The sequence below is a fragment of the Parasteatoda tepidariorum genome, chromosome 1 (genome assembly GCF_982258835.1).
Source record: "Parasteatoda tepidariorum strain Cologne lab strain chromosome 1, Ptep-v5.0, whole genome shotgun sequence".
Lineage (NCBI taxonomy): Eukaryota > Metazoa > Arthropoda > Arachnida > Araneae > Theridiidae > Parasteatoda > Parasteatoda tepidariorum.
In genome coordinates this window covers 31154496-31180987 of record NC_141755.1, presented here as the reverse complement: position 1 = coordinate 31180987, position 26492 = coordinate 31154496, and the positions used below count along the sequence as shown (strand labels likewise).

The window sequence follows — 26492 nt, the reverse complement described above, 5'->3', positions numbered from 1 at the left end:
CTTACTTCACACACACATCATTTAGAATGTAAAAAAGGGATAGAGTGATTTGTCTTGTGATCCCATGTTGATGCACTATTAACTTTGATAAAAAAAAGTTTCAAAAACCTAACACACTAGTGTACAGAGAGTCTTTCTCTTAAATAGAATAATTGCTTAACCCAGTTAATGACTTTGAGTTGGGTGCAAGTTGAGAGCGAAAAGGAATGATTTAAATTAATCGGAAAAAAGCAAAACAATGAATCTTAGAAGTAATAAATTTCAGAAAACCCTTAACTAAAATAGCGCATTAATTTAAATAGAGCATTAATTAAAATTTCTCAAGTTTCGAAGATTAAAAAAATAAATAAGTAAAAAAAATTCTGAATTTGTTTGAAAGGAATACACGCAAGTCATGAAATTTTTAGTAGAAACTAAAAGGGAATTCTAATTTTGATGAATTCAACGGGTATAAAAAACAGTCTTCAATTATAGATTTTTTCGGAAGGGATCAATTAATATTTTAGTACCTACATTATAGTTTTTACTAATATTGATTTATTTTTATGTAATTTTAAATGACATTTATATTTTATGATACTAACGCATACAGTTTTATTATAATTGTTTATTGATCATAAAACTGAGCTTATTTAATCAAAATGCTATACTATGCATTAAATACCATTAAAAAGTAAAATTTCGTAAAAATTCAGAATTTTGGATTGAATATTGCACTCCCCTTTTGATCGAATAACCCGCTTAATTGCATAGATTTGGCTGGAACCGACGTATTTCTTATGTATTTAATTATTTAATGTTTCTATATTATCCTTTTGACTAAAGTTAACAGTTTTTCATTTAAGTTAATTATTAGTAAAAAAAAACTTTATAATTTTGTAAAAATTCAATTCACAGTTTGTATTAAAAATGCAGAATCATACATTTTAGCATAAATGCTTTCATAAGTTTTTATTGTTAAATCTATTAGCGTTAACTGCACCAATGACAGTTGCGACAAATGAAAGAATTTTCAGCAAGATGAAGTTGATTAAAAACTATCCTATCTTCGAACAACAATGACCACTGAACGCCTAAATTCACTGCTTTTACTCAAAGCAGAGGAAGATATTGTTGACAATATTAAGCATGATAAGTTGGCCGAATATTTTTTGCTTTTAAAGCAACATCGAAGTAAATTTATGTAGCTAATATAATATAACGAAATTTTACTAATATCTTAATTTTTTATCATTTTTACGTGAATTTCTTCATTTATAATTTAAATGGCAAATATTTTCAATGTTTTTCTACATTTTTTTTTCTTATTTTTTAAAAATGAAAGGTCAATTTACTTTTGAATAAATTTTGTTTTGAATCAATATCTTATAGAAGTCTGTATTTGCTGATTATGACTTACTTTCTCATCGTCAAACAGTTGCTGTAATTAGCTTATGGTAACAACGTTTAAATGAAACGAAACATATATTTTAATTGCCAAGTGATTTTTCAAAAAAATATTTAAATATAAAGTAAAAAGTATTTCAAAGTTGCGTTGAAAAACATTTAAATTTACAACTTTATTTTTTAAAATTATTTCCACAAATAATTATTGCTTAATGTTACTGAAAACTTATTTTAATTGAATAAGTTTCAGTTTATTTGAAAATAGTTTTTTTTCTTTAATATTTTGTTACCATTTTAATAATTAAAATTAATAGAAATGTAAAAAGTATATTTTCTTTGCATTATTTTGAATAATTGCTGGTACTATTTAGTTATCAATAATACTACATTTTTCACCCATGGCGGTTGCATTTTTAAGTGCTGTAAAAATTATTTCGATGAATAGCATTATGTTTATAACTAGTCGAAATGATTTCAAAATAAACTTTGGAAGCTCAAGCAAAGAATATATATTCTTTGGCTCAAGTTTTGTGGCGCATTTGAACTCTTTTATTTGATTTGTTTTACCTTTGATTATCAAGCTTTAGCCATATACAAATTGTATATATATATATATATATATATATATATATATATATATATATATATATATATATATATATATATATATATATATATATATATATATATATATATATATATATATATATATATATATATATATATATATATATATATATATATATATATATATATATATATATATATATATATATATATATGTACATGATAGTCGGCAAAATAAACTTCAACACCCCCCCTCTCGAATCGGTTAGGGACGGGCCTGCTTAGACCCCTTGAAGATAAATTTTACTGTGCCACTATATCTCGAAAATTTTTTAAGGGAAATGAAATTTTCTTGCATGCAATTATAAAATTCGTTAATCCAAAGATAATTCCATTCCATGAAAAAAATAGTTTTTAATACCTCTCCTGACCAAACTAATGGAACCACATTTTCCGTATTACGGCAAGTTTGAAGGTCAAAAATCAGTAACAATCAAAAAGAAAAAAAAAAGGGGGGGGGGGAACATTTTTGTATCAAATTTTGTAATTTAAAAAAATCAGCTGCACTAATTATTTAGCATATTTGAGGTCAGGCTCTCGAACCATTCAGATTGAGAGCCGGTACATGAAAATCCGATCATTAGATCAAAAGTTATTCAGGGTATTCCGTTTTTTATTTTGCGCACTAAACAGTTAAGAGTTTTTTTGTGAAAGAAGGTGATTGCACTGTTTTTTTTCTTCTTTACTCTTCTACTTTTGTTCTAGAGTTATCGACACAAGTGTCACAAAATCGTAATTCTTGAATCATTTAATCAAAAACGGTGATGTAATTAGAGATAACGGCGTTTGGTAACCCCCTCCCTCCTTCCCTGCTGTAACGAGACACGTTACCTCAACATAATCACTAAATGCGACTAAAAACAAATGTTGTAATGCGACATTTTATAAGCGTTGTAAAAGATTATAAACGAAACGTGTCTTTGCCTTTATTGTTGAATTTTGGTAATTCATAGCGATTTTTACTTTTTTTTTAAAACTTTTTCCTTTTTGACCTTTTAAAATAAAAAATTTTTGCTTTAGCTTATACCTCTCAAAATATAGTTCTTTGTAAAGATGCACTATGATAATTTATAGATTAAATAATAAGAATTCTTAAAATATGAATTGTTTTATTTTGGTTAGAGCAATAAAGTTCAAAATTAGAATAAAAAATTTATTTAAGTAAAAAACATGAATTAAAATTGTTAAAATAAAATGAAATATACTACTCATGAAGTATAATAAAATTTACAATACTTTATTTATAATGGTAGTATTTTTTATTTTAATTTGATTGATCTTTTTCTATCTTTCATTTGATCTTTTTTTAGAGAAATAATTATTTTATTATTTATATAAGTTCAGTACTTAAAAAAATATTTTTAAACATGTATAAAATCAATTTTATGCCGTGATTTAATTTCTTTAAATGTATGAAAATAAATAAATATGCAAGAATCGAATATTTAAAAGAACTTTTAAAGAAAGTTCTCAAGCTTTATTAACTGCATATCAGAAGAAGGTTATATTTATTTATTGTCATTAATTAGTCTTTAATTTATTTAATGAAATTTCGATTTTTTCTTTTTAAAATTCAAATTTTAATTTTTTATAAATTTTTTTTTTATAATTTATTTTACTACAGTTGTTCTTCCTTATTTTTAAATTGTTATTTCATTAATTTAATTCATTTTTCTGAAGTTTTATCTGGCACAGTAACTAGTGCTGCTATCTAACAGAATTTTATAACACTAGAAGAAACGTTGGATTTTAACTTGATCGTTTTTATTTTCTCTTTTTTTTTTTTTTTTAACTATGTTGTTTCTAAAGTTTTCGTTTGAAATTAAAAAATACATTTTAATTCTAAAATTGATTTTATATAGTTATTAAATCTCTTTTCTTCGAATATATACTAATTTGTTTTCTTTTTTTTGTTGGTGATATTTACTTGTGCTGCCATCGAACAGCATATAAAGACACTATAAAAAATCACTAAAATAAAATTTGAATAAAGAGATGAAGGAGAAAAATAGAAAGACAAAAGTGGATTGTTTAAATATAACTAAAATAACTTGAGTAATTGAAGTTATGTGAAAAGGATAGTATTAATAAATATTGCACTCTCTATCTAGTGGAAAATAATAACAAAAATTTAAAGAAAAACAGCTTTTTTCCCCTCCTTACGTTCCATTGATGACGGTGTCGTAATACTTATTATTAATTATAAAAATATAACAGATTAAAAAATTATAAAAAAGCGAAAATTTCATTAAAAATATAAATTTTAATAATATTTTTGATGGTATATAGCAGTAGTTCTTCATGTACGTAGCACTATATCTGCCACAATAGCTTTTGTTGGAATTTTATTTATTATTTCAAATTTATCGACATGATCGTGTAATTAGTTAAATTTTATGAAATAAATAATAATTAAATATGTATACTCTCGCTATCTTGCCACCGTTCAAAAATAAAACGGGAAAAGCCAGTTGCTGTTAACTGTGTGGGTGGGTGACCACTTGGATCAGTCTGCGCAGAGACCGAGGGTATGAGGTATGGTCCTCGTTTAACTGTTCTACCGTAAAGCGCTCGACTTCGCGTGCAGGTAGTTGGGCCAAAGAGCGGTTGTGCCATCCCTGATATATATATATATATATATATATATATATATATATATATATATATATATATATATATATATATATATATATATATATATATATATATATATATATATATATATATATATATATATATATATATATATACTAATACCTAAAATCGGCATATGTGTGGGATACATTTGGTGCTTTCATTAACTACCTTCGTCAAAACTAGACAAGTATGAAACTTGCTAAAGAAGAAGCCTTAAGAATAGCAGAAACAAAATCAATTGTCAGATCTGTGGTTACTAGTTATTGATTAAACTTTTGTACAATATGACCCTAAACTTTGAGACCCATACCTCTGAGTAATTGAAAGCAGAAATATTTATAGAAAAGCTCTAAATAGTTTTTAAAAATATGCGGTTTAGGCTCCATATGAATATTTTAAGTTAACAGTCTCCCTCAAAATTACTTTAAGTCTCTATCTAGAACAGGGGTTTCCAACTGGCGGCCCGTGGGCCACATCCGGCCCTCGAAGCCTTTTCTTGTGGCCGCGAAAATCGTCCGAAAAAAATAGTTGTCATTTTTTTCCGGACAATTTTCGGAAAACATCTATATTGGTTTAAAATACTTTAATTTCGTTAAAAAAAAACTAATCTCTTCGTTTCAGCAAAATTTAACATACCAGTGATGAAAAAAAATTTTTTTTCTCAGGTTTTGCATTCAAGAAAATATTTATTCAAATACAAAAATAATCGTGTATGTTGCTCTTCTTTATTTCGTTTTTTTTGTATTTTGTGAATATAATTTAGAATGTGCTTATCAGAAATTTTCTCGAAGAAATTTTCCGATTTATCTTTTTGAAACAACTAATTTTGAACGAAGTTATTTACATTTGTATATTTTAAAACGCATAAAGGAGGTAATGAATATCATATTTATTTAAATTCTTTGAATCGAAAATTCTTTGAGCGGAAAAGAAAACAAAATTAATTTCAGATGCTCGAGAAGTTTTTTTCCTTTCTGCTTTAAATCCTAATAGGTCAAGAAAAATTTTTAATTTATCACAGAATTAAATTTAAAAGAAGAAAAAAATCTTGTCACAAAGTTTCTGATTAAGAGAAGATTCAAAATGATACGTAACAAAATTATTTGTAATACTTGTTATTTTGCTTTTTAATATTAAAAAAAAAATTATATTTAAAACTAAAATATAATCCTTATTTTATTAAGTTTCCATTCGAATGTAAGACAGTAATATTTAATGTTCCTTCTAATATAAAAGAGTCCCATATGAAATTTTGATAAAGTTGCGGCCCGCCATTTGACTGGTGTTTTTAATTGTGGCCCCCGACCTAATGTAAGTTGGAAAACCCTGATCTAGAAGTTACTAAGGGATCTATCTAGAATTAAGAGGAGGGATCAAAACATACTCGTTACTATCTAGGCAAGTAACATAATGATTCGATATAAATTTTTACTCTTAATCAGATTAAATCACACCCAAGTCGATTTATCTAGTAGTTAAGAAGTTATTTGAGTTTTATATTGCAATTTAGAGAGTTACGATTCTTACATATTTATACGTTTGACACGTTTTGATTCTAATGCTAGATTACGTTTTGATTCTAATGTATTCTTAAAGAAATCGATAGGAATACTACAATCCACTAAAAGTTTAAAAATCATAAAAGTTTCCAGTTGGTAAGGCAAAAAATTCATAACTGTTTTTTTTTTATACACAATACTTTTACAAACTGTAAACTGTTTTAACTGTGGACCTTTGCATCATGGACTCTTAAAAAATTGGCTCTTAAATAAAATTACATTCAGATGCATTACATTGGATTTTTTTACCATGGTATTTAATGAATATATCGAGCTTAATACCATAATCACCATGCATACAAAGCTAGACTAAAATACACACTTATCTAAAGAATCTATGAAGTAATTCGAGCGAGTTGGGATACGGGCTCCCTAAGAGACAGTCACTTAAAACAAATGGTTTCGCTTTGTTCTCAAAAAAAAATATTTGTCTTTTTTCTTTCTACTCTTCTAAAATTATTTTATTACATTTCTTAAATTATTAAGAAAAATTATTTTTGAAATTTAAAGTAGGCGAAGGTTCTTGTCTAAGAAGATAATATTTAAATTAAAAATCAACAACTTATAATTCCCAAAACCGACAATATCAAAGCGTGCATCGATTCATCAGATAAAATGCATCACATTTGACCATAAAATGTGACTTAATGACTAACTAAAATCAATGACTGAAAATTTCTTTTAAAATCGTGTTCAAGAGAGAGAAAAAAAAATGAAAATTGATTTATTATTAATCAAAAAACCTACAGTAAAATTCAGCTAAAGGAAAAAAATCCACTTTCTCTTAAAGTCTAGAAAGAGTAATAAATTGTGGGTTTAAAGGAGAGAAAAAAAAAACTTCATATTTATTGCACAAAGCTAGAAAAAAACTAATGTTTATATCTCTATAGAATTTTAGGCTTAAATTAAAAGTATACAGTGCATTTTCTCTAAATTTTGTTTTTCAAACTAAAAAAAAAAAAAAAAAAAAAAAAAAAAAAAAACTCCAAAAAATGAAGACTGATAATAAAAAATCTATAAATGCCAAACTTTTGCGTACAAAAGCTATAAGAACTATTATATCCAGTGTCGATTTTAAATTTCTATCTTCTTTACAATCACTCACCCATGCTTCAAAGGATGAGGTAACGTAATTGCCAACTAATTATGCGTGGGATTTTTTCCACATTTGAGAATAATTTTGTTTATAAAAAAAAAAAATTAAAAAAAAAACGTTTCAAATGCGATGCAGCATTTTTCTTCGTTATTCTATGGAGAATACTCTTTAAACTTAATAAATGTGCGAACATAAAGAAAGGGTTATGTCTCTTTTTGCGTGACAGAAGGTTCTTAAATTTTTTTTTTTACAAATGTAGCATATATTATTTTTTTATTTATCCTTCTACCAACAAAGCCATGAACATAAATTATTAAAATTATTTTTTTCATGGAATCGAAAAAAAAAATATATATGTGTCAAATGATGGTTCTTACAACGATTGGTATGATTTATAACTAATGAAGCCAGCTGTATTTATGAATAAGTAATGTTTATTAATATTTACATAATAATATATAAAAATAAATGAATCCCTACAATTTGAATATGATTAAAATACTAGTAGGATATTAATGATATATTAGGATCTTAGGGAAACTCAAAAATCTGAAATATTTTCTAGTGTTGTTGAAAATCCCGCAAGCATGGCGTTCCTTAAAGTTTGCTGTATTTTATTTTGTCTTAGCGTACCTATTGTCGTTTCAGACGAAGAGGACCAAAGAAAAATTGCTTGGCTTTGTCGTAAGGAAAATCAAAAAGCTAACAACTATCCGGGTGTACTTCCCGGTATCCCACCGTATGTGATGAAGGTATGAAATTTTAATTGCTTTTTTTATCTACTACAGTCTAACCCCGCTATAATGAACTCGCGCTATAGTGAACGTTTTTAGTGGTCCTGTCCGAAATGTTGATTAACTATTGTTATTCGCTACGCTTATAGCGAACAGCTGAGAAATGGGTAGTTTTTTATTCACAGTGACTCAAATATCCTTTTAGCTGATAATAATTTTTTTTTTTTTTTTAAAATTGTGTTTCAAATCTATGTGATAAGTTTAAAAGTATATAATTAGGATATTTAATTAAAAATTCTAGTAATAGTTTATTTAAGTCGCAATAGAGCTGCACAATGGACTATTTTATTTCATTTTATAACCGTCTTTGAACAGCAGACCCAATTTTTGGGTTTTCGACAACTAATGTTCAACTCCGTAGCCTTGTAATTTTGAACCCACTCCTGAAAACAAGGGAATTTCTGAATCAAGTATTGGGAGAAACTTTCTTCTGTGGAAGACTTTCAATGGAACTAATCCGTTACATGGAGAGGAAAACCACGAAATACTCCCACGGTTAGCCTGATTGCAAGGGGACTCTAACCCATGATCCGTATACCGCTGATGATTTTTTACGTCTGTACTGTGGTCTGTGCAAGCCGGATGTGGAATTTGTATCGATCAGCCATTGCTGGGATTCGAACCCGGTCACCTCAATGGAAGGGAAACGCTCTATCCCCTGATCCATCGCGGCTCACACTGGACTATTGGCGAAGGTCTGAGAAACATCACTGAGGATGATCCGAAGACATGCCATCACACTTTTGATCCTCAGCACGCGAAGTCAAGAACTTAACTCTAGAACAGTTTTACGAGGACAGATACCGCACACGCTCGGTCCCTTTGCAGCCTAATCAAAGTGGGGTATCTAACCACTCACTGACAGCAGTCAGTGAAACTTGACTTCGGTGATGTACTGGGAACCGAGTCTTAATGATCAGTCCACAGCGGGACCGTTGGATTGAATGGTTTTAAAAACGGGCACATTGAAGAGCGAATAATTGCTCAGAAATTACAATTTTTAATTACAACTTCTTTTTTTTAAAAAAATAAATAAAAAAATTAAATATCTAAAAATGGCGAAGTTTGAAAAAAAAAAATAAACGTCAAAGAAATTACTTGGACAGATTTTTATAGAGGAGAGCTACTTCATTATATGGAAAATATTTTAAACCTCATTTAATGTTCGGATTAAAATTTTCGTCATAGAAAGAAATTCGCTGTAAGGAACTTCCGCTGTCTTGATACAGGGGTTGGAACAAAATTATGGGTACACTTTTGTACTAACTCATTTTTTAATGTTTCTCAAAAAAGACTTAGAGAATTACTTTAGAGGTGTTTGGGTCATGCGATTTCTATAGATATCAATTTAAGTTTATAGCTTTTAGCGATCGGTAATAAATTATGAATAAAAAATAGTGTTTCTGAATACGCTGCACCAAAAAATATAGCAATAAACTTGTATAAATTATTTTGGTTCACATATGCAATAACTGCACAAAATCCTGTAAACCTAGCTTACATATTCCTAGAAGTGTGGACATTTTTAAAAATTACTATTACTGCAGAAATATATAATAAAACGAAACATAATTTTTAGGGCAATCTTTAATTAATAACAAAAACATTATTTTAAGATTTAAAAAAAAAATCATTGAAAACTGCGCAAGATATGAGCATTTAAAGTAATCCTTTCATACTGTGTATGCGCGGAAAACGGAATTAAAATCTTTTTTCCATAATTTTGTTCTGAATCATATGTGGTAACCTATGAAAAAAGTCATATTTGAATTTCTTGAAAATTTAAAATGCCTCTAGTATTTTTCAAATCAGCTTTAGTACATTAAAAAAAACAACCTCTGAATGTGATAAGGGTTTTTTCACAAAATTCATTTTGTATTTTATCATAAAATTTAATAACATATGATAATATACTACAGTGAGGGTCCGGTCAACAAAATGTGATGGTATTAACGTACTTTAATAAGGGGTGGTCCTACATAATGACAGTGTTATTTTTTTGTGAAAAGTCCCTTACTATACGCAGCTTTCTTCGCAAATTTATAAAAACTGTTTAGAAAATTACAAGAAACTTTTCAAGTTTTTACGATATTTAAATCGGACTTTCTTCATAAGTTACCAAATACGATTTAGAAAAAAAATTATTTTTATTATATTTTTAATATCTTTTCCGCGCATGCGCAGTTTGAAAGAACTCGTATCTTGCGCAATTTCAATTGATTTTCTTTTTTCTTTCAAAATGATATTTCTGCTATTAATTGAAATTAGCTTTAAAAATTTTCTTAAATATTTTTTTCAATTATAGTAAAAACTCGTAAGGCAATAAAATTAGTTTTTCATTAAAAAGTTCTTATTTCCATGAATATTTAAGTTAGGCTTACGAAATTTTGTGCCGTTATTGCATATGAAAACCAGCAGTGGCGTACGCAAGGGAGGCGTTCAGGGGTTTAACCCCCCCCCCCTTGAGCTCAGACAAAATGGCAAAAATAAAAATTTTAGTGGAAATTATGCAGGCTATTATTTTTTAAGACTATACATTTTTATTTGCCTTATGCCTACTTTTTTTTCTCACGGTATTTCTCAGAATACTGCAAAAACATTTACTATAAATATGGTTGTACTTTTGAAACCAAATTTACGTGATACTGTTACGGACTGGTTCCTTTCTGTCCTGCCACTCGCGATAGTTTTCGAGACTGGCTGTCATTGACGAGGTCTTTACGCGATGATTCTGGAATCCTAGATGTTCTGTCGTCTTTGAGACAATTCGAGAATTTTGAAGATGTGAAAAATTATATAAAAGGGTGAACGGAGTACAGTGGAGTTAGTTAGTCAGACTGAGTTATCTCTGCCGCTTGTCTTTCGAAGCTCGTCACTAAATCTGTTTTGTTTCGTCTTAACAAAAAGTTCATTCAATCGCCGAACCCGACGTTGCCACTATTTCGAGTAGTAAAGAAATCAGTAACAATACCATTGGCGATACTGCGCTCGTTAAAGTTGTTCATTCCAGCTCGAAACTATGTCAAAACGCAAGAATTTAAAATTTTTTAATTATTTTGGGAAAAAATCACGACCTGAAATTAGTGAGGTGACAGCATCTAGTATAATTTAAGTTTTTCTGTTGAACGGAAATGTGATACTTCCGTTGAGGAAAACGTTTCTAGCATAACAAAATCTGATGAATGTGAAAGTGGCCCTCAAAGTGTTACTCCCCACTCATATGACATTGGACTTTTTTAAGAAGATATTACATGCGAGAAGATATAACATTATGCTCTTAAACTTAAAAAATCAAATCAAAATTTGACTAAATAATTTTGTCTAAATAAAAAGTCAAAATTGTCTAGCTGTCTAAATTAGTGAAATAATAGTGCTTTAAACATACTCGAATTTCCTTTAGTAGTTTCAGAAAATTATGAACACCCCCCTTGAAAAAATTCTGCGTACGCCACTGAAAACCAGAGTAATTCTAACAAGTAGTAATTATTTCTTTAGCACAAGTAGTAGTTATTATTATTACAAGTAGTAGTTATAACTTTTTAGTAATTTATTTCTGGTCCCTCAAACCTATAAGGCTTTTAAATCTTTTTTGAGAAATCGGTTGACCTTAACAATTCCAAAGTTATAAAATAATTCTGTTCCTCGAGAAATATGATATAATGAGTTAGTATAGATGTGTTTCCATAAATTGGTCCAACCCCTATATAAGTAATTAGTTAACAATGCATGAAGCAAATTATGTACTGTTTCAATCATTATTTCCAACAATACTACTGCATTGGGTCAAAAAATACTTTTTAAAGATCTTAGATTCATTGCTATGTTAGCAGACGATTCAGTATAGCGGAGTCAGACTGATCATTATTCTATCATCTGATTTGCCAAAATGGATGTTTTAATGAAACTTTTAACATGTGTGTAACAATATGTTATAGTTTATGTACTGTGCTCCGAAAAAAAAAACGGAATACTCTGAATAACTTTTGATCTAATGATCGGATCTTCACGTTCTAGCTCTTTACCTCAATGACTCGATTTGTTGATCTCAAATCTAAGGTATAAATTTTTACGTCATTTTAAATTATGTAATTTTACATGGCAAAATACAAAATTTGAGAGAGATCGGTTGAATAGTTTCTGAGGAATCAAATGTCACAAAAGTTAGATATTTAAAATTCGATTTCTCAGGAACTATTTAACTGATTTCGCTCAATTTTTTTTCCGTGTAAAATTATATTCTTCAAAATGATGCAAAAAATCGTATAACTTACAATTTAAAAATTCTTCAACCATTATTAAAAAAATAAAAAAAAATTTACTAAAAGTAATTTTTGCATTAATCTGTACATAAACGAATTTTATAATTGCGTGCAAAATTTTTTCAATTCGTTTAACAAGTTCTCGAGATATAGCGAAATACATGAAAAGTAAAATTAACATTAAGGGGTCCAAACTGTGGAGCGCTCTCATGACTAAACTATTGGGATCAAGTTCACAGATTGCGGCTACCCCCTATATTTTTGAGTTTAGAAATCTGAATCCGTCGGAAAAAAAAGTCTTTATTCAGAGAAAGTAGGTTTTTGTGACTGATTTTGTAACTTAAAATAGTTTTTTAGGGTGGTCCGTTTTTTATTTTGTTTACTGTGCATTTTCACTAACCAATTCTTTATGTAAAACTGCATCTGAATTTATCCATTATTGAGTAGTTTAATTAAAAAAAAAAGAAATGAATATTTTCATTTTTTGAGGTTTAATTTAATACGCATTAGAAGAAAATGAAAAAATCGTAAGGGCTTATCGTTATGATTAAATTTTTTTATAAACAAAATTATTTTTATTAAAAAAAAAAATATCGACTTTTGATGGAAATGGTGAATGAGAGGCAATCAGGTGGTTTGGTGAGCAAATTATTTTACAATATGTTTATGCCTGTTTTCTGTCTTTTTTAGACTACTTGAGCAATGCAGTTTTTAAAATTGTTATTTTATTTTATTATTAATCCTTATAATTGTAATTATTTTCGAATGTTCGAAAATGTTCTAATTTTTTGTTTATTAGTTTTTAAAAATATTATTTTGTACTATATGCTTGTATCATTAACTCCTTTTTATTCTTAGGTGAAATATGGAAAAACAAAAGTAAATTGTGGCGATGAAATTGATTTAAATGTTACGAGAGCACCACCTTCAATCAGTTATACACGTGTAAATGATGATGTATTTTACACTCTAATTATGATAGGTGAATATTTTTTTTAAATACTTGCGTATATTCATTTTCTTTCCTTTATACGAATGTATACGTAAATAATATATAGGCAGAAAAGTAGTTTGGACTGTGCAATACGTCAAAAAAATTTGGAAAAACGATCTGTAAAAAAATTGTGGCGATGAAATTGATTTTACCGCAACGAGAACACCACCTTCAATCAGTTATTCCCGTGTATATGATATCTTAAACACTCTAATTATCATAGGTGAATATTTTTTAAATTCTTGCATACACTCAAAGCTTTTTTTGTTACAAACATGTACATAAATACGTAATTTTTAACACAATCCAGAAGACAAGGGAACTACTGAATCAAGTATTGGGAGAAATTTGCCTTCTTGGACGACTTTTTGACGGAACTATCCCGCATCTGTGTTACATGGAACGGTTAGCCTGACGCCAAGCGGCCTCTACCCCATGATACGTCTACCACTGAGGACATACTACGCCAGCACTGTGATCGGTGCAAGCCAGATGCGGAATTCGTTTCGATCAGCCGTCGCTGGGATTCGAACCCGGTTCATCTCATTGGAAGGAGAACTCTCAATCCCCTGAGCCACCATGGGTCAAATTACACTTTTAGCATACATTTTGAAATATATAATGCTGTTGCCGAAAGCTCGCGTTTAATATACAGGGTGTTTATAAAGTCCTGGACCCATTTTGATGTTTAATAACTCATAAAATAATATAGATAGATTAAAATTAATAACATAAATGGTTAGATAGACTCTAAAAGTTTCATGACCCTTGACAATGAACTTCCACGTGTGCCCTCTTCGTCGCACGGAGAATATCAAGTCGATAGTCAATTTCACGCCAGGTAGCGGCAAGTATGTCGGCATCCACAGAGGCTATTGCTGTTGTAATTCTGGCTTTTAGGTCATCAATGTTCGACACGATCCTCCTGTAAACATTGTCCTTTATAAATCCCCAAAGAAAAAAGTCCAGCTGCGTTATATCAGGTGATCTGGGTGGAAAAGGAATTGTACCTCCTCGCCCAATCCATCTTCCTGGAAAATGGTCATTCAAAGAACTAAGAACGATGATACCCCAATGAGGGGGTGCATCATCTTGTTGCAAAAAGACATGTGGCTGAAGCTCTTCTAGCTGTGGAAATACGAAGTTTTCCAACATGTCTAAGTATACGACTGATGAGACCGTCTTTTCTGTACAAAAGAAAGGCCCAATGACTCGGTCGTGCATTAGTTCACACCACACATTAACCTTTGGGGAATCCCTTTGTGTCTCACGGTATTCATGGGGGCTTCCAGATACCCATATGCGCACATAATGGTGATTAACAATGCCAGAAACATGAAAGGATGCTTCGTCGGAGAACATTATGCGCTTCAGAAAATCAGCATCATCTTCTATCATTCCAACCATATCTGTTGCAAACGCCATCTTCCTAGGCCTATCGTCCGGTTCCAAACCTTGAACAATTTGAACTTTATATGCATGCAGTCTTAATTGTTTCTTAATAACCTTGTACACCGTCGAAATTGGCATATCCAATTATCTTGCCACTGATCTCACAGATCTTCTAGGATTGTCTAAAAATATCTGTCTGACATACTCAACGTCAAAATCACTTGTGCAGGGACGTCCGGAACGTTTCGTATCTAGAAAATTCTTTTTCCACCGCAAGATGCTGCTTTTGGATGGAGGATCTTTTTCGTAAATTCTTCTGCAATTTCTCTGTGCTTGCATTATCGATTTCGTTTCTATGAACCACCATAAAATATGTGCTTTCTCTTGTGGTGTATGCATTCTCCTTAATATCCGCTCGAATAAAACATCACATAGAAAAGTACTACATAGAACAAACACATCAAAAGTAAACATAACATTGCAATAGTTGCCAAAAACAAAAGAGAGAAAAATGCAATTAATAAGCAGACGATATTTAGAAAAGTACAGATATTTAGACTGGAAAATGAAATTTTCTGAAATTAACCACACGAGCAGACGATATTTACGAAAGTAAAGATATTCAAACCTGGAAAGGAAAATATATGAGTTATTCCATCAATAAATGCCATAAGTTTGTTTATATCTTCATTATTTTATGAGTTATTAAACATCAAAATGGGTCCGGGAATTTATTAACACCCTGTATTATGCTTAAAAAAATAGCACTTCGAAATCAGTTAAAAATTTAAACATGTTTGTTACATTCTGATAGAGGTTGTCCCGCAAAAACCGCCCTTAACACGTTGAATGCCATGGGGGTCACCGGTGACCGGCACTGAGTTTGTTCGTTGAGCCACGGGGGTCACCGGTGAAGCCAAGATTATTAGAAACACATAATTCGAGTAAATTTTGAATGCTTTTAATTTTCTTATATTATTATCGTTTCTAAAATGGTTTGAAGAAATTAATGCAATACATACTGAGAAAATCATTTTGGCCAGACGGGCATTCAAAGTGTTAATATATATTTTTAGAATCCATATCAAAAGTAAAAACAAAAATATTTTTATATATATTGGGAGTTGCAAATTAATATTTGATAAACAAAGGCGCTAATGAAATCAAACAAATCGCAGTGCTGGAAGGCGTGTGTAATAAACTGCTTCACAGAGTTAATTGAAGATTGAAATAAGAAACTGTTCCTAATAATTGTAAGTACTTTGTTTTTTTTCCCCTCGCAATCAAACTTGTTTTGATCCCTAATTGCCTTCCTGTTCTGCGATTTGTCAAATTTCAATGCCTTTTTCTCTCGCTTTAATATAAATTTCAGACCCCCAAAGTGCATACTTTTTATTTCATTTTTGATTAAAATTCTGAGAATGCATATTAAGAGTTTAAAATACACGATTACGGGACACGCTGTATCTACTGACGCTCGAGTTAAACAAATGTAATGAGAACAATTTTTAATGAGTACTTTTTTTAAAATTGTTATTAAAAAGGAAAAAAAATGTAAAAACAGAATTTAAAAAAAATAATACTTTTAGCCAGTGATCTATAAATGCTGTGAGCCAGGTTAATATAGTTTAAAATAAAAGCAAAAATCTGTTACGCTATTTTTTCACAACATGCTCGATCCTAAAAATTGATCCTGGCACCTAGAAATTTTGCATTTTTATTGACCTTTGGCTTTATCTGATAAAGTTGAAGTTTCATATTTTAGAGTATAGATAAATATGTACAGTAAGCAAAATTAAAGACAACACGAATAAATTTTAATTTAATGATCAAATTTTTGCGTACTTTTGTTCAATCTTGATGGTTCGAAAGTCTAACCTTAAATTTTTGCAGGTTTTTTGATAATAGCCACCGATATTTTCAGTACACGATTTAATTAATTTTTATTTAAATGCGTCTGCTGAGAAAAATATCTTAATATGAATATTTGTATTGAAAAAAGGATTAAATTTAAATGATATTAAAAATGTAGAAAATATAATTCCTGTTAATGACATAGCAGTATAGATCAAAAATTTCTATTGAATTTGAAGATGAGAGATAGTTTTCTAGTGAAAATGTTTATCCCACATCTCTACTAGAAATAGTTTAACCTCTTAAACATACTCACTACAGTTCTTTAGGAAACTGGCGAGAATAATTCTTTAATTGGGCAGTCAATACTATTTCTACTGGCTAATTAATAACACAAATCTTGCACATATCTAAATTCACGGTCACTTTGTTTTTTAGATCCTGATGCGCCATATCCCAACAAACCTACAAACGCTATTTATCTCCACTGGCTAATTAACAACATACCCGGAAAAGACATTTACAGAGGGAGAGAGCTCTTAGAATATGAGGCTCCAGATCCTCCTGCTGATTCAGGTATGTGTAAGGTAAAAATTCTAAACATATGAGTAGGAGACCTAACTTGATTCTTCAGAGCTTCCACGGTGGAACGTTGAAGTTTTTTTTTCTTTTCTTTTGAAAAAAAAAATATACTACCCCTTGACTCATAATGTCAATCAAGTTTACTGTCTGTCTAACCAAAGAACTCCTTCCGTGACAAAGTTTGGTGCTCTCTGCTGTTACGGAATGAAAGTAAAGCGAATTTTTAAAAGACTAACTTTGGAGACTTCTCTCGCCAACTCGAATCATAATTGAACTAAATATTTATCCACATTCCTACTAGAAGTAGTTTAACCTCTTAAACATACTCACTACAGTTCTTCAGTCAACTGGCTAGAGTTCTTTAGTTGGATAGACAATACTGCATTTGCAACAAATTACTTCTGACGTTACGATCGAAATTACTTACGGATTTTTTAAATTGCCACCAAGGCCATGCTTGACTGTGCTATTCTTCAGTGTTGCTCTATTGCTCATTAGAGTTCTTTAGTTGGATAGACAATACTGCATTTGCAACAAATTACTTCTGACGTTATGATCGAAATTACTTACGAATCTTTTAAATTGCCACCTAGGCCGTGCTTGACTGTGCTATTCTTCAAGTTTTGATGTACTTTTCAAATTGCTTGTTATCAAATCACTACTGAAACGACTGCAAATTGTTTGAATTACTGTTGTAACCCAAACTCGTTCGATATGGAAACTTTTCGAAAATATTCCTCCACATTTAAACACACATATTAGCAATCAAAATGTTATCGGCTGTATTAAATATTGATAGACATGGTCAGATTTTAAATATTTATTTTCAGTGAGTGATAATAGATGGCATTACATATAGCACAACAAAGGATTGAAGAAAGTTATAAGTTTTATTGCTTAAAGCTATTTCATGCATTCAACGATTGATTGGAAGAGATGTGCAAAATGATCTTTTTCATCTTAAGTGGTTTCAAAGATCTCCAGACCTTACAAGTTGTAATTTTTATGTGCGGGAATCTATACATAAAAGTCATCATTTAGGTACCGCTACTTTTCAAGATCTGACGAATCACCTTGCCAGTTCAGAACATTCTTTATCCATTGATTAGTAGTATCGCTTTCCGGGATGAATTTCAGACGATCATTTGAGCTTAATTGTTAAATTTCGTGCCATCATTTGCTTGTCATAGTGAAGTTTTGGGTCGCATATATTTACACTGTGTGTTCCAAACACAAACTTAAAAATCTTCCTTTGTATTTATATTTTTCTTAGAATCAATTTTCAGACTAAATAATATATCTTATATAAATTTATTTAGAAATCTTCATTTGTATTTATAATTTGGAATTCTAAATTTTGGACTACATGATTTCTGTGATCTGCACTGTTAGAATTTTCATTCCAAAATTATGATAAAATAACCAGTAGCAGTCTATCCATTCGATTAACCGGGAAATTTACTGTAAAGATAATTTTTACCTTTACGGTTTTGAAACCGTTTATAACTAGTATGGTTAAAAAGCCATGAATACAAAACAATACGTTTTTTTTAAAACCATTTACAACTAGCATGGTTTCATTTAATCTTGGAGGGCATGAGTTTTACCACCAACTTTTTTCCTTCCAAATAAGTAAGAAAAATAAATTAAACTTGTGTTAAATTATTTTTTATTTGTCTAATTATATTTTCAAACTAAATGATACTACTTTTTAATAGATCGTCACAGATACATAATTCTGCTGTACGAGCAAACTTGCTATTACCCAAGTCATAAGTGGATTGATCCTAGAAGCAACTTCAACATGACGGCGTACTTCCTGCATAACACTGTGTTGCATTATCCATATCAGATTAATTTCTTTTTTGCAAAGAAGTGATTAAACAAGCATCCATTACTTTAATTCGTGAAAATTAATAATAAATTAATTCCATAGGTTGTTTTGATTCTTTTTATTTTATTTTAACTAGATTGAAAAATTTAGCTAAATTTATATACGGTTAAAATATACTGAAGAAAGTTCTACAATAACATCAACATCAGCGACAGTTTAAACTAAATTAATTACAGTACAAATTAATCCTTATTAAACTTAATTACACGATACTGTTATAAATCGAAAATATTTTTAAGTATTCATTATGTGAGTAGTATTAATTGCCGAGCAAATCATTCCGTTGTCACTTTAATTACACGATACTATGCAGGGCATTTTATAATGATCACCTTTAAAATATTTTTAAGATCCTTGTCAAAAATAAAATCATGAAAACTATACACATTTGGGATACCAAATAAGATGAGGAAAAAAAAGAAATTGATAATGAAACCCAAAGAATCACTACTGAGAAAGGTGGAAATGAAAGCACCGAAACCTGTTAGATTATCTGGGAAAACAAGTATGAGCTGAAAGAAGATAATTAAAAACACCAAATTTCTACCTGTAATTTACAGGTTACTTAACTCATTTTCCGTTACTCCCCTTATTAATGATTCGCTAATTCTTGATAGATGTTTTTCTTTTGTTTAAATATTAAGTTGTTCCTTAATTAGTATATGTTTTTATTTCTTTTTTCACATGGATTCTGGTGATTAGGAAACACCCTGTAATAACAATAAATTATTTTTAATTACATCTTAAAACTATTTAAAGGTGATTTCTGCGAATTTTAATCATTTACAGATACCCGGGTGATTGTGAGTCCAACTCAAAAATCCAGAAAATTTCTTGAGCAAAATCATTAATGACGCATTTCAAAAAATTAATGTCTTCATAAATTTAAATCATTGATATTTTAATGATACTATTGTATCTTTTCCTAATGACCATGGCATTAATATAAGTGATTGTCGAGGACAAACATGAGATAACGTTCAAAGTATGGCAGGTAAGTACTCAGGTTTACAAGCAAGGTTAAAAGAGAAATGTCCCGCCTCAATTTTTCTCTCCATGTATAGCACATAGCTTAAACTTAATTCGTGCACAAGTAGCGAGATGCGTCTTAGAGGATTATTTCCAATTTTTACAGAAACTTAGCAATATTTTTTCTCCAGTTCTACCCATCGGTGGAATATCTTGACAAAATGCTTAGAATCTGGACTAGTCGTAAAGCGTCCATCGGATACTAGGTGGTCCACCCATTTCGACGCAGTAACGGCACTGCTAAAAAGTTACAGAACAATTAAGGCCGTACTTCAAATTTTAGAAACGAATAAAGAAGAGCTTCTATAAACTGGACTCGATGCTTGTGGTCTTCTAAAGAAATTGAAGAAGTTGGAAAATATTGTGTTGACAGAATTTTGCGGTGATATGTTATCAAGAATAAATCAGACTTCAAATAAGCATACAGATAAAAGGTCTTCCTTTCGATAATGGTCTAAAATTGATTGAAGCCTTGATTGCTTTTGTGAGTGGACAGAGAGAAAAGTTCTCTACTCATGAAACTATTTCCAATTTTAAATATGAATATACGAAGAGTACTTCACCAAGAATTTTTTGTTCGGCATTGCGAAATATTTAAAGTTTAAGTTTATCTTTCATTAATTAGTCAATTAAAATCTCTTTCAATGGCGCATTAACTGATTTGTTTGGATTTTCTTTTATCAATTTTGAATTCTTTAAATTTCAAGGGATTAACGCTTCACTGACATAATTTCTAAATATTTTATGCCAATGATATAAATGAAAAAGAACTAGCTCTATAATTAGAACATTTCAAGCATGATTTGGCATAGGAGATTATGTTAGATAAATTTAGAATAGATAATATGCATAAAATAGTAAAAAACAACAATCTTGAAGACACGTTTCCATACATTAACATTTGTCAATTTTTTTCATGTATGACATTTGACAATTGTCACTCATGATAACTAAATGTAGTGGTGCATCTTCATTCTTCAGACTAAAATTAATCAAAAATGAACTAAGAAATCGTATGACTTAAGAAAGAATGAGTCATTTGTCAATCATGAGCATTGAATATGATGTCTTGCAATAAATTGATTTTAATGACGTGATAGAAGGCTTCACCTCTCAAAACGCAGAAAAAGTATTGCTACCTTAAACTTTCAATGCAAATAATGTATTAAAGCTTTTATAATAACTTATCATTGTTTTACTTTCTAAAAAAAAATGAAAATTATTCAAGAGTAAAATTTTTTCTTTGAAATTACTCAAGGTCCCCCAAACAGGCCCAAACCCTCTAAAAACGGCTCTGTTTACACAGGTTTTTTAATGAAATATATACTAATTTTAGAACTATAACCAATTTACCCCACTCTGGGGTAAAGTGGGTATAACAAAGTCAAACTGTATTCTTTTGAATGTGTTACTGTAAGAAATCAAACAAAATTGATAAGTTATACGTCAATCTACATGAATTTAATGTAAATAAAATGCATCAAAATTTTTGGAAAAATAAATTTAATAGCTTGATTTTAGAGTCTTCTTTAAAAAAAAAAAGCATAATTTATACACACTTTACCTAACCCTATAAAATAAAAATCTGAACGTAAATAGCTAATTCTAAATACTCTTTAATATAATTAATCCAGCATTTTTTTACAAATAACTATCAGCATTCCAATAAATCTTTAATACTTGCTTTTAATTTTAATGATGAATATCACTCACACACCACAGAGTTCACTAAATAATCAACCAAATAGTCAATTAAACCAAACATTTAAAAAAATACATTTTCATTTTAAGAATTTCTCAATAATTATTTAATACTGTATAAAAATAGTATTTCAGAATACTGGTCAATATCATGATAAGTCATATCTGGTGCCAGTAGTATCATCATATTACTGCATTTGAAAAATCTAAAAGAATTATCTAAATCTGAATAAAATGACATAATAGTATTTCAGAACAATGGAAAACATTATTATATCTGGTATTAAGTCATATCTGGTACCAGAAATCTCATCATAGCGAAAGATTAGAAAAATCCCACAAAGAATTAGGGTACATTAAAATTAATAAAATGGCAAACAGTATTTCTGAACACTGGAAAAGATCAATATAAGTCTCATGTTGCGTCAGGAGTGTCATCATGCCACCGTAATTGGAAACTTACCTCATATCTCATTCAGTTTTAAATAATTCTTTTATTTAAAACTGAATAAAATGGGAAATAGTATTTCAAAACACTGGCAAATGTAAGTCATACAATGCAAATTTTTTAAAGTAAACAATGAACAATTTGCTTAATAAATCAAATAACAATAATATAAAATGTATGGAAGTTTTACAACTAAAATTATTCATCCAAGAAAAACTGTGAGGAAAATTTAAATCCAACAAATCTATGCTATTCAAATGCAATGAAAATGATATCATTAAGAAGCAACTGTAGTACATTACAGGCTTGTGATAGCTGGAAGAAAAAACCATAAATTTTATGGTTACATATTTTACTTAATATTTTTTTCTAAATGTGTAGTTTTGCTTTCTTTAAAAGTTGTTTTTTTCTTTCTGCTAAGATTATTTTTGTTCTACCAAATGAAAAATTATTAAATAATAGACTTGTATTTTTATACACAAAAGTAACATCAATAAAGGATTCTGTTAAGTGACAATAGGAAAAAGAAATAAAGTTCTATCCAATGAATTTTTTCTCATCAACGAATTCAATCAAACCCCATTATAGTCAACTGTCTACGGTACGCATACCCTCCAACTGCTACGGAATTTCCGTAGTTTCAGAAATCTTCTTTTCTGACGGTAGCAAAATTAATGTCTTAATATTTAAAAAAAATTAATTTTAGCGTAACTTGTCCACTATTACTTATAAAAGTGCAGGCCATATGGCTAGATTCTTAAGTTCTGATAAAAGTTTTATGAGAGATCCATTTGCTTTAAAAATTTCTACTTTGGTTCGCTACCACTAGAAAGAATTATTTTCAAAATCCTCATAAGTTGGAGGGTATGACGGTACGCCACAGTAATAACGGTGTGTGTGTGGTTCACTAAATTCCAATTTATAAAAAAAATTATACTTTAGCGTATGACAGTAATATTGTTGAAAATGGTTGTAATTGTATATTTTTTATAAATTATTAATTGATAATTAGATTATATACCAAATATTAAAAATAATTAATTTTCACATTCCATGGAAGAAATTAGTGATTTTCGATCGATTACTTGTGCAGATTTGAGCTTAGAAATTATATTATTTATTTATATTAATGAAAACAAAATCATTTGTTCGAAAATATTACCTCGCGCAATAACAGCAGTAAACTGACTAACATGAAATTGTCAGGTAAGAGCTTAAGATTTGTTTATAACATAGAGAAATAAAGAGAGCCTAGATAGCTTCTATTTCTGCTCCGTACGATGTAGTTTAATGACGTTCTCTATTGCTATTAATTCAAACTAATTTTAATTTCAAATGCTTCATAAAGTTCAGGTACAAAATGGTTATTAAAATAAAAAAGAAAAATATTTTTTAAAATATTGGAAAAATAAAATAAAAACATGAAAAAATAATATGATTATCATAGAAATACAAAAATGCATGATGATAAAAAAAAAAGAATCTCCAATTCGAATAATATATTAAAAAACTCATTACGATTTTTAAACTCTTATATCTTAACTCTTATAATATACTGATTTGCTTGCTTATAAAAACATAGATTTATTTACTATTTTGTAAATTAAATTTAAAAACACAAACATAAAATTGTCCAAAAAAGGAGTTTATTTAATTCTGGACCCAACTGTTTTAATTTATGTTGATCTTTTTTTTTTTTGTCGTAATAAGAATAACATTGAGTGAAATCTTTTTAAGGGAGATTAATGATTAAGAAAATCAGTCATAGAATAAAAACAATACTGCTTTAATTAAAAAGATTCCATTTAAAATTTTGATAAGTATTATTATTTATCTAAATTGAACTACTGAAAACAAATTGAATTAAAACTTATACATAAAAAATAAAATTTACTTCTTTTTATGATACTAAGATTTTTCAAAAAGATGAAAACTAGAAATGATTATCATGATGATAAAAGAATCTGCAACAATCATTACTGCAAAACAAATTAATAAAATAAAACCATTAATTTCCACACATTTTTCAAGTTGAGAGATTATTATCGCTGTAATTGAGGCATGATATTTTGATGAATTTAAGAAAAAAATGTATTTTATAATGAATGATACATAGGATTATTTTTAAAATACATTAATTATTAAATTTATTCCAAAACAAAGCATACATTTTAAATAGTCCTAGATGATGAAAAGAAATAAGAAACTTATTAATATTGAAGACAAGACTATACAAACAAGAAGGTTCATCTAAATATCAGAATTTATTTGACACAATGTATATAAACAAAAAGGTACAAATGTATTTTAATACTTTAAATAACCAAGTTTATTTAGAGATAATAACATGCAGTTTAGCATCAGAGGATACTTGTGGCAGCATACACAAACCTGGTAATAATGAGAATCAAGTCAAATATTTGGATTAAAATTAAGAGATATTATGTATGACAATAATAATAACTCATAATGCAGAATGGAGCTTATTAAGCCTAAAAAAAATTGTATAATACTAAAATGCTATAGAACAGATGTTACTAAACACTATGTGAAAATAATGCAAAACATTAACATCAGACATATGAAACATTATGTGATCAGATGCATGATCATATCATTTCATATAAAAAATTAACTTTTAACTTTATCAATTGTATTTTTTCTCTATAATAACTTTCTTTGTATACCTTTTGGAAAGGAAAGATAAAAATCATAGATGTTGCAATAAGTAGCTACACAATTAAAAACATTAATTTTACAGATATGCCCTATAACTAAAGCTCATTAAATATAACAAAAATGATAATGATTAATTGATTATATCTGCTCATATTATTTCATATATAAAAGTAACATTTACTTTTAATCAACTGTACTCTATAATAACTTTCTATATTTGAATTATGATTTATATTTTACTATAAATAATTTTAATAGAACTGTATATAAATTAAAATGAGCCAGAGAAACAAAATATATGAATGTGCATTACAAGGGCTAATAAATGATAATATAATTTATTTTTACAACAGCATTTATAAATTGTTATGCAGAATAAAGCTCACTTACTAGTTTTTCATTATTCATACTGAAAAGGAATGTGAAGCTTAATGTTGCTGAATGAGATTTCTAAGCAAAAAGTACATTTAAGAATAAGATTACTTTGAGCACAATATACATATCGAAACAAAAAGATTAAAATGGATTCTAATAATTTGATTTAATTCCAAACATGCTTGAAAATAATAATCCCAACAATGGAGGATTTGGCACCAGAGCAGAAATTTGATTACAGGTATAAATTCAGATTAAAAAGGAACCATTTGATGAATATCCCTCCTACAGAGTTGGAACAAATCAAGAAATGAATTACTAACAAATAGAATTGAAAGAAAGAGTTCAGGCATATGCTAGAAAAATTAAACCAAGGGAGGATTAAACATCCTGAAACAAATTTTAAATTCATTAGAAAAAATTAAATACACTGAATAAATCTTCAGTGGTTGCCAGAAAAATTCTAATGATGGCATAAAATCTGAAAAAAATTAGTAACAAATAAAATACAGAGAATAAATTTTTTTATCAACATCTTTTGCATCTATGAATTTTTTGTGAGCATTATCTGTTTTGTTCAGTGTTAAAAAAAATAAAAAGTTCAGAAGTCTATACTTTTTGGCGACTTTTCGCTTGCGCCTGACAAACCGAAAAGTATCCATAATACATATTTATAATAAGTATTAATACAAAAAAAAAATTATTTTCCTTGCCTAATTAAAGCTTTGTACTATTAAAAATCTTAACACAACCAACTATAAAACCTAAAATTTATCTTTCAAATCCAGATTTTAAGAACCCGGTAATTCTAGTAGGAGCGAACATGCATCGATATGCTTTTAATTAACTTCTTTCAATTATTTTTTAATTAAACAGAGCTAAACGAAACAAAACTATTTTAAATAAAACAAAATTTTTTATTTCCTGTTTAAGTTTGTAATGCTTCTTTTTGTCCCATTTAATACCTTAGAAAATCGATGAAACATTGAATCAATCGATGAACAAGCTTAAAGGAAGGTTTCTAGATGGTGCTGGTTGTGATTAACTTCTTTAGGCTGCGTTCCAATATTCGCACCGGTGACACTGGTTACACGAAAGCAAACTAGTCACGTGACCTCAGTTCGCACCGTAATTTAGGAACGATCGGTGCGGTTAGGTCCAGTTCTGGTTGCCATTAGCAACCAGA

The 26492-nt window shown here is 29.0% G+C and overlaps 1 protein-coding gene across 1 annotated transcript; it reads left to right on the top strand.

Annotated features, from left to right (window-relative positions):
* The first annotated feature begins 2678 nt into the window (after positions 1–2678).
* LOC107445107 (uncharacterized) lies at positions 2679–19118 on the top strand. The gene is made up of 5 exons (XM_043052260.3): positions 2679–2955; positions 7954–8057; positions 13217–13340; positions 17037–17174; positions 18899–19118. The coding sequence occupies exons 1-5, from the start codon at positions 2862–2864 to the stop codon at positions 19057–19059; spliced, it is 621 nt and encodes a 206-aa protein (XP_042908194.3). The 5' UTR covers positions 2679–2861; the 3' UTR covers positions 19060–19118.
* The last annotated feature ends 7374 nt before the right edge of the window (positions 19119–26492 follow it).